Source organism: Choloepus didactylus, chromosome 7 (assembly GCF_015220235.1).
Source record: "Choloepus didactylus isolate mChoDid1 chromosome 7, mChoDid1.pri, whole genome shotgun sequence".
Classification (NCBI taxonomy): Eukaryota; Metazoa; Chordata; class Mammalia; order Pilosa; family Megalonychidae; genus Choloepus; species Choloepus didactylus.
Window position 1 is genome coordinate 150,862,640 of NC_051313.1, and position 13,991 is coordinate 150,876,630.

The following is a 13,991-nucleotide window of genomic DNA, read 5'->3' on the forward strand; positions in this document are numbered from 1 at the left end:
TGCTCAGGTATAGATTAGTCTGTGGGGTGAGATGTCCCAAAGTGGGGCTGTAGCGGCAGACATTTTCATGCTAATGGTATCACTCAATTAAAGAAACGCAGTGCAGAGAAAAGCCAAGGTCTGTTGTCCCAGCAGACATGTGACATGAAGCCTGTCTCTCTTGCTGTGTTGAAAAGTCACCTGAGTGACCAAGGCTGAATATTCTTATCCAATGCTGGACTGGAGCCTCTAGAAGCTGAACTTAACTCTGGCCAAGGCAGAGTTCTGGTTTCCATAGCAGCAAATCTACTGCAGGTCCTTAATAAGTGCAGACTAGAACAAGCAACTGTTAGCTGTTTTTTTTTTTTTTTTTTAAGATCCTGTTCTCTGTATTTTTAAGAGCAGAAATGCCAGATCTGGGGTGAACCCGGGGCCTGCCAGGAAGTAATTTTTAAGAGACCCTGGCCTCTGGTCTTGAAAGAAGCAGCAATGCAGGAAATGGCCAGGAGTGGCTATTTAATCCCATGTTCCTAATTAAATGGCAAAAAGCTTTTACAAGCTATATTTGGCAAAGCTGCGTTTCTCTCCCGCTCACCGATAGCTATGAGGATGATCTGTTTGTTTGTGGCAGAACAGGAATGGAAATTTTGATTGTTATTTTTTTCCCTGCAGATGAGTTGTTGCAGGTACTGATTGGCGGTGTGCCCTATCCTTCTCGGAGATGAAGTTGTTCTTGTAGCTAAGTCAGCATCTGTCTCTGCTCCCCTTTCATTGCCCTCTGACCTCCCCCTGGGCGCTGGTCTCTAACCAGTCAGAAGGTGGGCTGTAGCAACCGATCTATATATAATGCCCACCTTCAGAATAGTCTCTAGATCCAAAGTCATGGGAATTATCTCCTCCGAGGGTCCTTCTTTTTATTTACATCATTTCCATTATATTTTTTTAAAAAGCAAGCCAGAAAGACAGCTTTAGGGAATATTGCATATTGTAGAGGAAGGACTGCAAACAAATTTGCATGTTTTATGGGGAAAAATGTATAAAACCGAGCTGCTTTTCTTACTATTAAGGCACTTATCCTCGAGGATTCGTGTAGGAGATCTCTATCAGTTGTCGCGCGGGTGCTACAGTTTAAGGTTTGGTGACCATCTTCTGGGCTCAAGGTGGGTTTAAGAGAATGAATTCCTGCAAACGGATGGGAAGGTGAGCTCCTTCCAGTCAGCAGGCATTTCTTGGGAAATGGTTTGGGAATTGCAAAATGAATCAGACTCAGCGCTGCCCAGAAGGAGCCATCTAACAGGGACAGAGAAAGGCATCCACCACAGGCCAGGACCCCATGGGGAAAGAGAATTCCCAAATGGAAAAGCGCTGTCTGGTTAGAGCATCTCTATATGATCTGCCCGCTTGTTTGTTTGTTTCTGTCTTGATGAAGTGGATGAGATAGGCTTCAGCTTCTACGGGCTCTCTTGGTCCCACGGTGCCTGCAGAGGTGGCCTGAGACGCAGGGTTCTCCGAGACCAGGAGAAGGGGTGGGAGGTGCAGTGCGGGGAGAGGAGGGTCAGTGGGAGTACCCGGGGCCTGTCCTGAGGTTGGGAGGCCCCCACAGCTCAGCATGGCCAACAGGAAGGAAGGGCACGGGAAGGGGCACCACTGGGCTGGACTGTGCGGTCGCTTTGCGCACAGAGGGCCACGTGCGCGCGGGGGACGGGGAGCCAGCGTGGTGAACTCCGCCCCCACATGGACACCTCCCAGTTGCGGAGCTAAGCAGCTCTGAAGGGCAGCGCTACTCTGCCACTGACTCGCTCGGTGACTTGACCTTGACGCTGCTCCCCACTGCCGGGGCTTTCCTTCAGCCGTCACTCAACGCCGACTGTCCCCTGGCGACCACCGATAAAAACGCGGGTCCAGTGCTCGGTGGGCCGGACCCCGCGCCCCGGGCAGGCGCTCACGTCTCTCCGTTGGTTTTGTGTTCTAGGGATAGAACTGTGTCCCCCCGGCCGGCGCTTCATGATCACCATGGTGGCGAGCTTCGTGGCCATGGCGGGACAGTTCCTCATGCCCGGGCTGGCCGCCCTGTGCCGCGACTGGCAGGTCCTGCAGGCCCTCATCATCTGCCCCTTCCTGCTCATGCTGCTCTACTGGTCGTAAGTGCCCCGGAGCGCCCCCTGGGGGAGGCGGGGTGGAGCGCAAGCCCCGGGCAGCGGTAGGTCCTGCCGGACTTCCCTGCGCGCATGCGTGTGCGTGCGTGTGGGGGGGGGGGGGTCAGGAGGGACTTCTGCTTGTGGTGTTTGTGTGTGTGTGTTTCAGCATGGACTTCTGCTTGTGTGTGTGTGTGTGTTGTGTATGTGTGCGTGTAAAGTTCAACATGGACTTCTCTGCTTGAATGTGAGTGTGTGTGTATGTGTGTGTGTATTCTAGCATGGATTTCCCTGCTTGTGTGTGTGTGAGGGAAGGAGGGGGCTTTCAAAACCTTTTTTAAAACTTTTATTGTGGTAACATATATAGAACACAAAATTTCCCACTTTAATCATTTTTAACTGTACAATTCAGTGGCATAATTACATTCACAATATAATTGAATTGTGCCACCATCACTAACGTCCATTATCAAATCTTTTCTGTCACCCCAAACAGAAACCCTGTATCAATTAAGCAATAACTCCCATCTCTGCCCGACCCCCTGCAGTAACCTATAATCTACTTTCTATCTCTAGAAGTTGCTTATTCTGGGTATTCATACGTGATATCATATAATATTTGTTGTGTCTAGCTTAATTCACTGAGCTTGATGTTGTCAAGGATACTGTTAAACTTTCGGTCTTGGAAAATTTCCCGACATACGCAAAAGTAGACAGAAGGTAGAATGAACTTTTCTGTCCCCTTCACCCAGCTCCCAGAATCTCCCCCGGTGATCTGGCCCCACATCTGCTCCCTGCTTCTCACCCCACTGGGTGATTCTGACATGAGTTTTCATGAATGGAATTTACCAAGGAGCAGGGGTTTCCTTGTGTTGGGAGGCAGAAATATGGAAATGTTATGGGAGTGATTTAGGAAAGCCCCCTTAAGTCCTCTAGATTGGGGGTAAGCAAACCAGCCCAGGGGCCAGGTTAGCCTGCAGTCTGTTTTTGTAAATAAAGTTTTTTTGTAACATAGCCATGCTCATATATGCACATATTTATCGTCCACGGCTGCTTTTGTGCTACGAGCACAGCATTAAGCAGTTGCGACTGAGAACACATGACCCACAAAGCCAAAAATATTTACTCTCTGATCTTTTACACACAAAAAACTGTGCCCACCCTTGCTCTAGATGAGCCCAATATGACTGTCAGCGGCACGTGTAGCTTTTATTTTTTTGACTTGCTGACTTTCGGGAAAAAAAAAACAGCTGAACAGATTGGTCTAGTGAGTATGACTGGGCAATGTATTTTTAAAAACTCCTCAGGGGATTCGTGTTCAGCCAAGGTTGAACGCCCTGTGGTAGAGAGATGTTTAGGGGAAAAAATGATCATTTTACACTTTTTGTGTTTTTTAATATCACTTTTCTCTATATCCATTCCCTACCATCGCCACTCCCTGCTGATACCCTCACTTGCCCGCTAGTACAATGTGCTAGAGTATATATTCTGTATGCTACATTATACTCCTGTTATTTAGTGATTATTGAAAAGCAGATTGCTGGCAAGAAGTCAGTCCATTGCTCCATCGCATCCTTGCTTTAAGTCTTCACTCTAGTGGAGGCAGCTATTAAAAAACGGGGCTTCCTTCTTCTGATTTGCCAGCCTACCTTGAACCTGATGGTCCGAGCGCATTGCAGTTTTGATCGCCCAGCAGAGAAGTTGTAGTGAGCAGGGAAGGGGCATGGGGGTTGCATTTTCCTTACAACCCCAGTCTTGCTTCCTGCGTCATAAGCAGTGACAGGGAGCCAGCAGCAGAGGACCAAAAGGGCCACCTGCTGGGGAGGCCGTTTATCAGCAACAGCTGCCAAATCTGTTCCTCTGGCTAGACACCCCACTCCAGCCCTCCCTGGGGCTCCCCAGCCTGGAGGAGTGTTCTTGTGACTTCCTCATGCACCCCTTCCCACACAAACCGTGCCCTTCTCCCTCCTGTAAGCTGTCCAGAGGCAAAGAACAAAGTTGTTTACCCTAAGCAGAGGTAGTAGGCAGCTCTTTTCCTGTTATCTTCTAAGAAATCCCTTCCTGTTCCTTCCTTGGCTACATCCACCTGTAGCTGGGATTCACTTGTGTTGGAATTCAAGGGCTTTTACTGACTAGACAAATGCTGCTATGGTGTTTTCTCTGTGCCACGTGCAGATGGCAAGCACTTTCCAAATACTAAATCATTCGGTCCTCATATTTCATCTCCCCGTCGTATAGATGACAGCACTGAGGCGCAGAGAGGTTAGGTAACTTGCCTAAGGTCACACAACATGCTCTGTCCCATCTTTCCTGCCTGTCTCCACCACGCCCAAGGGCACCAAGCTCTCTTCAGGCTCCTGGGGACTGGGGGCCTGGGTGGGCACAGACAGGGCTGCTTCCATCACTCTGGGCTCTTCCCCCTTCCTTCCCCCTACTCTCTCCTAGTTCTGACGGGAAAGGGAGGCAGAGAAGGGTCTCCTGTGCCTGTTGCCAGGCATCACGTGGGTCAGGGGAAAGCAGCCTCCAGGGCTGTGGGGCTGGCACAAACAGAACAGGGAAATGGCTGGGGGGTGTTTATCTTTTTCTTTTTTTAATTTGAACTTTAAAAGTGTGCTCAGGTTTGATGACAGACAAGATACAATGTCCATTTATTTAAATACTTTGTAAAACTTAAAAAAAATTCTTTGACATGCATAAACATAAAGTTGCATAGCTCAAAGGGCCCCCGGTGGATTTTGACGAGTGAAATCATGTGCCCACGGAGGTCCGAGCAGTTAGGACTCTGGTCTGCCATGTGGTGTGGCGCTGCCCCACGAGCAGCCTGTGGTGCTCCCTGGTGACAGAAGACCTCTCTGTAAAAAGGGGGTAACCACAGATCTTAGCTCAGGGGATGCATGGAGAGGCAGTTTAGCATGGAGCTGCAGGGCACAGATTTGGAGCTCTGCCACTTATTTCCTGTGTGACCTTGGGCAAGTCATTTCATCTCTCTCTGCTGCAGGCTTATCTGCTCATAGTAATGATGGTCAAGCCTTGGGTTAGGAGGAATCAATGGATTCATGAATGAGAAGCACTTGGAACCATCCCTGCCACTTAGTGCTAAATATGTGCTCTCTGCTAGAATAATAAAAATATTATGGTTATTTAAGGCACTTAACCCATATCTGGTTTATAGTAAGTGCTCAAGATAGTAGCTGTTGTTGTGATTGTTATTACTGTATTACATTGTAGTATGTATAAGAGTTTGGGTATAACGGGAGCAGGTTGTAAACGATCAGTGGAGAGAAATTTATTCCTACCCCCCTTGCCTACCAGCCATGAAAGGCTTTAAAAGAACAGTTGGCTTTTACAGGCTATTGAAGTGCCTCCCCTTTTACATTGTCCCCCTAATTACCCCCCTCTCCCCTCTGCTGCAGTGCACCCCCCCCCCCAGGACCCTGAAGGGCTTCTGTTGGAAGACAGGTTTCAGTGGTCTGCTGGGGAAAGCATGTGAGCTGCAGCCAGCATGACAGCTGTTGGTGGCAAAATACTGGAAGTCATTCTCTTTCCTTGAGTGAGCAGGTGATTGTGGCACAGAGGGGGGGCCCCCATTCCCTGCAGAGTACTTGGTATTTTGCAGTAACCCTAATGAGCCGACAGGGAAACCCATGTTTTAACAAGGACCATAAACCCAGCTATACGGGTGATGGTTGCCTGAATGGGCAAGATAGTGGGCCAGACCGTAAGAGTCCCACCCCAACACACACAAATTTTGGACAAAATATAATGTTTTTTAAAAAATACAATACTGGGTGCAAATGCAAGAAAAGGAAATTCTTCAGGACCAGACTAAAGAGAGAATCCAAACTCGGGGGGTTGAGCAGGAGCACATGCTAAAGGCAGCCCGGTAGGCATTGGAATGAGAAAGGGGCCTCAGCGGCTCAGGTTTTCACACCTGCTTAGGAGGCTGGAGCCAAGATCTTGGGCCCTCTATGCAGCTAGAACTCAACTCCTTAAATAAAGTCAGGAGTCAAATCTGTCCATGAAAACCGGACTAGAAAAATCATTAGGGGCTCAGCCCCGAAACTGGCAGACTTGCCTTGGACTGCAGGCGGTTAAGAAACCAGAGCTTTGAAACCTGCTCCATGCATGGAAACGTGTTCCAAATTCCAAGTGCTCTCTAAGGCTCAGAAATTAATAGAGGCGCTGGTGAAACTCATTGGACCTCTCTGAGTCAAAACCGAAACCTCCCGTGAGGTATCCCTGGAACCAGGCACTCAGACTCACCTATGAAAAAAAATCCTCACCAAAGATGATCTCACAGGCAAAATTCACAAAGCCGTGGGGAAACAATCATGAGGGTCAAAAACCACACACTGGGGAATTTTTATCTCAGGAACTGTAGAAAATAGAGCAAGTTGAAACAGAAGCTTATTTGGGTAACATTTAATGAGTACTTACAAGGCACCAAATAGTCTAGATACTGAGTGTTTGAGATGCAGTGTATTCAGACCGGGCCAAGTTCCTGCCCACTTGAAACAAACATTTACAGTGAGGTGTGGGGGGCAGGGAGGGATCCCACAGACAACAAAGCCATAAACAAGCAAATAATGTGCTTTCAAATAATAAGCAAAATGAAGAAAATTTAATAAAGCAGTAGGATAGAGAGGAACAAGTAGGTCAGGGAAGACCTCTCTGGGGAGGTGACATTTGTGCTGAGAGCTCCGTGACCAGAAAGAGGGAGTCACACAAAGATGCGGGGAAAAGCATTCCAGGCAATGGGAAGGGCCAGGGCAAAGGCTGGATTCAGAGTGGGCTATTCTAGAAGAGGAAGTGGGCGGCCGGTGAGGCTGGACATGGTGGATGATAGCGGGGGCAGAAGTGGAGGTGGGTCAGGTCTTGAGTACCATGGGGTTTGATTCTGAATGCCACAGAAATCATTGGAGGGTTTTGAGCAGGGAAGTGCTATGATTTGGTTCGTGCTCCCAGTGGTTCTCTCTGGTTTTCGGGTGCACAGTGGGCTCAGGGCAGGTGATTGCTGAGGCCAAGCAGGCAGCCGGTTCTTCCGCCAGCCTGGGTAAGACATCACAGCACCTGGACTTGGCACGGTGTGGGCAGCGTGGTGCCCAGCGAGGCCTGATTGGAGACATAGTTTGGAAGTGGCTCCTACAGGATCAGCTGAAAGGTCCAGTGTGGGCTATGATGGTGGGAGAGAGGATCTGTTGACTCAGGTTTGGGGCTTAGCAGCTGGGTCGGACGATGGTGCTGTTTCCTGAGGGAAGTATAGTTTCCTTTGGCTGCTTAAGCAAATACCAGGTGACGGTTTGGCTTAAACAATGGGAATTTATTTGGTCACTGTATTCAGGCGAAGAGAAAGTCCAAATCAAGGCATCATCAAGGCAATGTTTTCTCCTCAAAGACTGTGGCGTTCTGGGGCTGACTGATGGTGATCCTTGGTTGCATGACAATGCACATGGCGGCCTCTCTTAGCCTCTCCCTTCTCCCCTGGGTTCTGTTGATGTGCAGCTCTCGCTGCTCCCTCTGTGGCTTTCTCTCTGTGTGTCTGAATTTCATTCTGCTCATAAAGAGCTTTGTAGTCAGGTTAAGACCCATCCTGATTGGGCTGGCCCACACCTCATCAAAAGGTCCCACGTGCAATGGGTTCATGCCCACAGGAACAGATTAGATTTAAGAACATGTTTTTCTGAGGTGCAGACGGCTCCAAACCACCACCGGGAGGATGGCACTGTGTGTACTTGGAGGCTGGGCTGGGAATGTGGCGTGGAGCCCTGTCCCCAGAGCAGACTTTGAGAGTAGTGGAAGTGAGACAACTAGCTGAGCAAGAGCTCTGAAGAGGGCCAGTTTTGACCTTGAGGGCAACAGAGGAACCACTGTGAAGAGCTCAGAGAGGCTCAGGGTCACAGGGTGCTCTGGGGTGGGGCGGCCCTGGGCGGAGAATCCAGTGGGGAGGGGCAGCAGATGAAGAGAAGGGGACAGGGTCTGGCCAGAGAGGTCGTGAGTGCGGATGGATGGGGAAGATGCGGTTTGTGAGCAATTCGTGGCCACCTGCTGATCTGTGACCATCTCCTGAGCTGCCTGGAGCTGCTCACACTTTCACCCTGGGGGCTTCAGGGCCGAAGAGAAAGGAAGGACCTGCTTGCTTGGACATGGGTATCTCAGTGTGCTTTGCAGAGTCACCTTTAGTCACACATCATGAAGCAGGGACAGAAGAGAGAGAGAGTACTTGGGAAGAGTTTTTAACAGAGGGTAAACCCAGGTGAAGGTAGAGTTCTTTCCTCTGATGGATCCTGAAGCTAAAATCCTACCTGATCTTTGTTCCTCAGCTTGCTGGGACCAGATGGATGTGTTCGTGCAGTCATATCGCTTAGGTCTTTATCATCACGTAGGAAAGGGCAGGGGTGCGTCAGAGCTGATCTAAAAGGAAGTCATACTGAGCGACTCTCTTCCTGGAATAAATGTAGGCTCCTCCCAGGGACACAGCAAACAGATGAGGGAGGAAAATTGTACCTTGCTAAATGCAAGTGGAAGGGAGACAACACAAGGAATTCTGCTTAGCCATGCTGGGAGGTGGCAGGTGATATCAGATGGGAGAGCCCGATGGGAGAGGCTGCAAGGACATTTGTGGCTGGTTAATAAACCAGAAGGCTGGTTTGTTAAATCATCAGTCAATTGAGTGCACCTGTGACTGATTACATCAACAAAGGGTGTGCGTGCTGCCTTCTAATTGCACATGTTAGGGAAAGGTGCCCCTTCCAGCAGGGTGCAGCCCAGCTCCAGCCTGCTTCACTCCATGATGGAGCACTTTCTTCATCTGGGACCCTGTGAGCAGCTTCTTGGAAACCGCAGGCTGGAAAGTCAGGAGAGTGACAAGTGGGTTTGGTCTTTCTGGATGGATTCACTGTTGAGTTATAGCACAGCAGCGAAGCTTTCAGCAGAAGGCTTGTACGATCAATCAAAAGTGCTCTAGATTGTGGGGGCAAGGAAGCAAAGGGAAGTAGGAATTCCAGTAGATGATGATGTGGGAAACACTCTCACAAACTGTGGGTAGATGCCATCCCCATGCCTCAGAATGTAAATTAAGGATGCCCAGTATGCAGTATTATTTGTAAGACCAATATTTGCACGTCTGCTTGACACCAGACGTGTTGGTGGACAGTGTGATGCCAAGTCAAAGGAGCTCCTGGCAGGAAGGCACGCAACCAAATGTTTGAGAGTCCACTATCTTCAGGCAGGGTCCCAGGGTATCAGAGTACACCAGACAGACCCCATTCTGCCTCAGCCAGAAAGGGAGATAGCATGCTTTTTGCATCTTCTGTAAATGTTTGCTGATTTGAGCAATGTCCTAAAATTTTAGGGACACATTTTCCCCAGGATCAGCTACAAGCTTTTTACACATGAGAATCTAGTAACCACAGTGGTCTTGAATGAGGTAGGAACTGGGGGGGGGGGGGGTAATTCCTTTTTAATAGATGGGGAAACTGAGTCATCAAAAGTGTGGAATTTGTTAGCAATGCACATTCCCAGGCCCCAGCCCAGTCCTGCCCCACCAGGATGTCTGAGGGTAGGGCTCAGCAGTCTGTGTTTCAAGAAGCCACCCCAGATGGTTCTGCTGTGGCTACCTGTCGTAGGAGAAAAAGCCAACATCCTGCCTGTGCAATATAGTTCCTGACCCTATTTGTTATTATTATTATTAGAGAAGTTGTAGGTTTACAGAAAAATCATGCAGAAAACTGTTCCCTTGACCCCCCTGCCCCACCCTACCCCATTATTAACATCTTGCATTACACACTTTGTCCTTAAGGAGGTGCCAAAGGATATACCCCGAAGTCGTGTAGGAAGTGCACTGATAAATCAACGCAGTTTCACCATTCTGTTGGGAAGTTAAGCGGATGCTGTCCCTGAGGTGTGCAGTGACACGTCAGTCCCTTTTCGCTGTGGAGAACCACCTTGACTTTATCATCCCAGGCAGCTGAGATTGATGAAAGAATGTGAAAAAAAATTCTTGGTCCTAATCTGGCCATTTTATTCTGCACTATAGATACAGGATCGTGCGTGCATGTTTACATATCATTGCATCTTTGCGTCCTGAATTATGGCCCCAGGTAAGGGGAAGGAAAGGTTTCCCGCATCTGACTTGCTTTCCGACCCCCTTTGGGCAGCTGGGCAGCCGTTGTGGATTTTGCTTTCCAGTGAGTCCCTCCTGGGTTCAGCTTTCTTGCACTCTCCTCCCACACTCTCATCATCTCCTTTATCAGGCCGGATCCTCACTGTGGACTAGCCTAACAGGTGTGTTTTGAGAGAACGGCTTTGAGAGAGAATGGCAGATACGGTTGGGATGCATGCAGATGGTAAATTTTTGACTATACTGTGTTACATCGGGATTTAATTCTGATGAAAGAAAAATGCTGCTGGCAGTCGGTGTGGTTGTAGAAAGCATCTGGGAAAGCAATAAGACGATGACGATAAACTGGATGGAAAATAGTAAATTAGAGCAAGATTGAGCGATAACATTGGAGAAGAAGTCATAGTATCAACTCCCTGGATGAAAGATAAAACCTTGAAATGGAAGAAATTATTGCATGCTGTTGTGAAGAACTCACTGGGTGGGAGAGGGAAAAAAAAGGAAGAGGTTGAGAGTGCAAAAACCCTTAGGAAAAATGTACCTGTGAGATGGGTTTTTAATTTTTTTTTTAATTTCAAGGAAAAGAGTCATTTCAAAACATCTGAATGGCCCCAGGTTAGATATATGTCCACTGAAAAAAATAATACTAGGAGTTTTGATATGGAAATAGTCCTCCTTTTTGATGCTTTTAAATATTAGTAGAAATATTTTGGCCAGAACACTTAATTTTTAACATGTATGGAGGTTTGCCCTGGGTGATGCAGTGTTTGGTACTTCCCATCACTTCCCAATTTTAACCTGCCAATATCCCCGTGGAGTGGGTAAGAGGACAGCCCCCAGGACAGATAAAGAGACCAAGGCACGGGGAGACTCAGCGATTTCCTTAGGATCCCCTTGCTGGCAACGGGGCCAGCTCCTCTCTACGTCAGCTGCAGCGTGATGCTTCTGTCCCGTAGGGAGGGCAGCCCAGGACTCGGGACAAACTGGGGACACCCCTGGACACACCTAGGATGGCTTGTGCTACAGATATAGCCACACTTTGGGCCAAGAGGCAGTTTTCTTTTTAATGTCTTTTATTTATTTAGTGTGGTGTTTAATATTTACAAAACACTTCTTAAAGCCACAGGGCATCAGTATCTACCCCAATAAATATTGGTGAAGTGGACAGATTGATTTTGTTTTATATCATCACTGAGATCATTTTTAAAGATCTTTTTTTTTTTTTTTTTTTAGTTACAGGCTCTAATCCATTGGTTCCCAGTATTTTTTTTTTTTTTCTTTTGTCTCCACCCCAGCACACTTGCAGGATGCAATGCATGCTTCCATCAAAGGTGGTCAAAATACCACATTGTGTAAAGAGAATCTATTACAAGCAAAATAAGGGTTGTGGGATTCCCTGTACACGAGGAGAGGAAATGGATTCATTGTGCTCATAGTTCAGTCACCCAGGAAAATGTTCTCCTCAAAGGGAAGAGTTGAATAATCAAGAGTGGGCAGCCTCTGGGAATGCAAATGAACATGGAAGAATTGTTTTTATAGGTTACCAGATAATTGTAGGAGACTTACAAGAAACTAAAAGCCCCCCAGTTTTTTAAATCAAATCCTACTTGTCTGCAAATTGTCTAGAGTAAGGAAAGACTAGGTAACACCAACAAAAGACACGCATAAATAAAAATGATAGCCCACATTTCAATCGTAAAAACTGAATGAGCAATGAAACGTGGAGTTGGGATATCCTCTAGGTCCATGTTTTGGAACTTGCTGATGGCATAGAATTTTAGGGAGTCCTCAGGCAAGAGGCTGCCCCATTTTTAATTTCTGAGTGTGCAGAGATTATTATATAAAATATTATGAACCACCATGGTCAACAAAACTGCTCCCAAGTAGCAGTGGAGAGAAGCCTGTGAAGGTGGGAAAGTGTTGTCCTTAGACTTTGATGGCCTTTGAAAGAATATTTAGCCTCTGCTCTGCAGGTTAGTGTTCTTATCACCAGTGCTGTTGTCCATTACTGTCCCATGCCTAGGACGTGCTCCGAGATTCCGTTTCCCTTCCCTGCCCCAGCCTGAGGAGGCAGGGCTTTGCTTAAGGCCAACTCAAGGATCCCTGTAGCCTTGAAGCAGGCTGACCCCCATGCAGGCAGGCTGTGGATGGGGTGGGGGGAGTTGGGCTGTTGGCAGCTGGCAGGAAGCAGGGCGTGGATATTTGGCGAGCTGGTGCCAGGAGCCGATCACCAGCTGCTGCGTGATTGTCCCCAGGCGGCTGGCAGATGTCCACGTAGTGGGTAAAGGGAGTCAGACCAAGGGAACTGGTCTCTGCAGGGACTCTGGCAAAGCAAAAGTTCAGCCCCAAAGCAGCGGTGGTCCTGGGCAGGCAACGAGGAGTTTGACAACAGGCTGTTAAGCTATTATTCGTTTATGTTGGAGTCTGACTGGAACCGGCCATAAGGCCACCCTGATGAACGGGCCGTGGGTTTGTGGCAATGGGGTCCCCATTTACCATCCTACCTGGAAGCCAGACTGGCCCAGCAAGCAGGGAGAGGCGGCTCTCTGGGGAGGTCGATCGGACAGACCCTAGAGGCCACCAACCCAATACCAATTAGAAGGTGAAGCAACGTATAAACCCTTTGTTCCTTCTGCCCACTTAGTTTTTCAAATTGTTTTTCACGTCACATGCTTTTTTTATGGGCTTGCAAGGATGCCAAGTTCCTTCTACAGCATTATATTCTTTTCTTTAAACTTTTAATTTGGAAATAATTTCAAACTTACAGGCCAGTTGCACAAATAATACAAGACCCTTACAGAGAACTCCAACCTACCCCCACCCCCAGATACCAAGATCCACTTTTAGCTTTTTGCCACATTTGCTTTATCATTCTATCCATCTGTCTGTCCATCTGTATCTATCTACTATCTATCCATCATCTATGCATCTATCTTCTATAGCGTTATAATTTTGAATGTCCTCTGTACCTTCCAGTCTTTTGCTCCTGGATGTTTGTTTATGTGGATAAATTAGTTTACTAATACCTTATTCCACCTGGCAAAGACTTAAAGCAGCGTAAGAACAATTGTTCAATGTATCACCATGATCAGCAACTTTTTCCACTTTCAGAGGACACTGACAATTACCATAGTCCCTTGTAATAAATCTGGAGAGAGAATGTTAGAGCTGGGCAAGGCCTCGGATGTCATTCCAGCACCAACCCCCACCCCACCCCACCCCACCCCAGGTTCTATAGTTGCGGGAAAACTGAGGCCTTGAAGAATTGAGTGAGTTGCCCAAGGTCACAAAACTGGTAAAATAAACCCTGAAATTTTCCCTCCATAATTTTTCTTTTCTGGAAGAATTTGGAACCTAGGTGTGTATCATTTAAAAAAAAAAATAGAGACCCAAAGTTCTGAGCTTACATGTCAGATAAATTGGTGGGGTGGTCATTTGAATTATTAAAGATTTCCTGGTTCTACAAAGAGATTTGGTGGAGGGGTCCATTTGCTTTAAACCTTAGGATTTAACCATCTTAAGAGCCAACCTTTATTCAAGTTCATAGTACTCATGTCTTCTCCCTAACTTACTGAGTTCCACCAATATCAGGAACTGAAATTGATTTAGAAAAGTACAAATTCATCTTCATTCACTATGCCCTGAACTGAAGCTACTTACCTTATTTTTTTAATTTTTTAAAAATTTTTTTGCATTTTTTTATTGAGATTGTTCACATACCATACAATTATCCAAAGATCCAAAGTGTACAATCTGTT

The 13,991-nt window shown here is 47.4% G+C and overlaps 1 protein-coding gene across 3 annotated transcripts in view; it reads left to right on the forward strand.

Moving 5' to 3' along the window:
- Positions 1–13,991, forward strand: part of SLC22A23 (solute carrier family 22 member 23) — a 198,286-nt gene that overhangs the window by 139,349 nt on the left and 44,946 nt on the right. For 2 of the 3 annotated variants that reach the window (XM_037842557.1, XM_037842558.1), the window contains exon 4: positions 1,952–2,120. In XM_037842557.1, coding sequence (XP_037698485.1) covers positions 1,952–2,120 — 169 coding nt within the window. Of the gene's footprint in view, positions 1–1,951; positions 2,121–13,991 lie in introns of those variants that run through there. The other variant, XM_037842560.1, reaches the window with a different exon arrangement.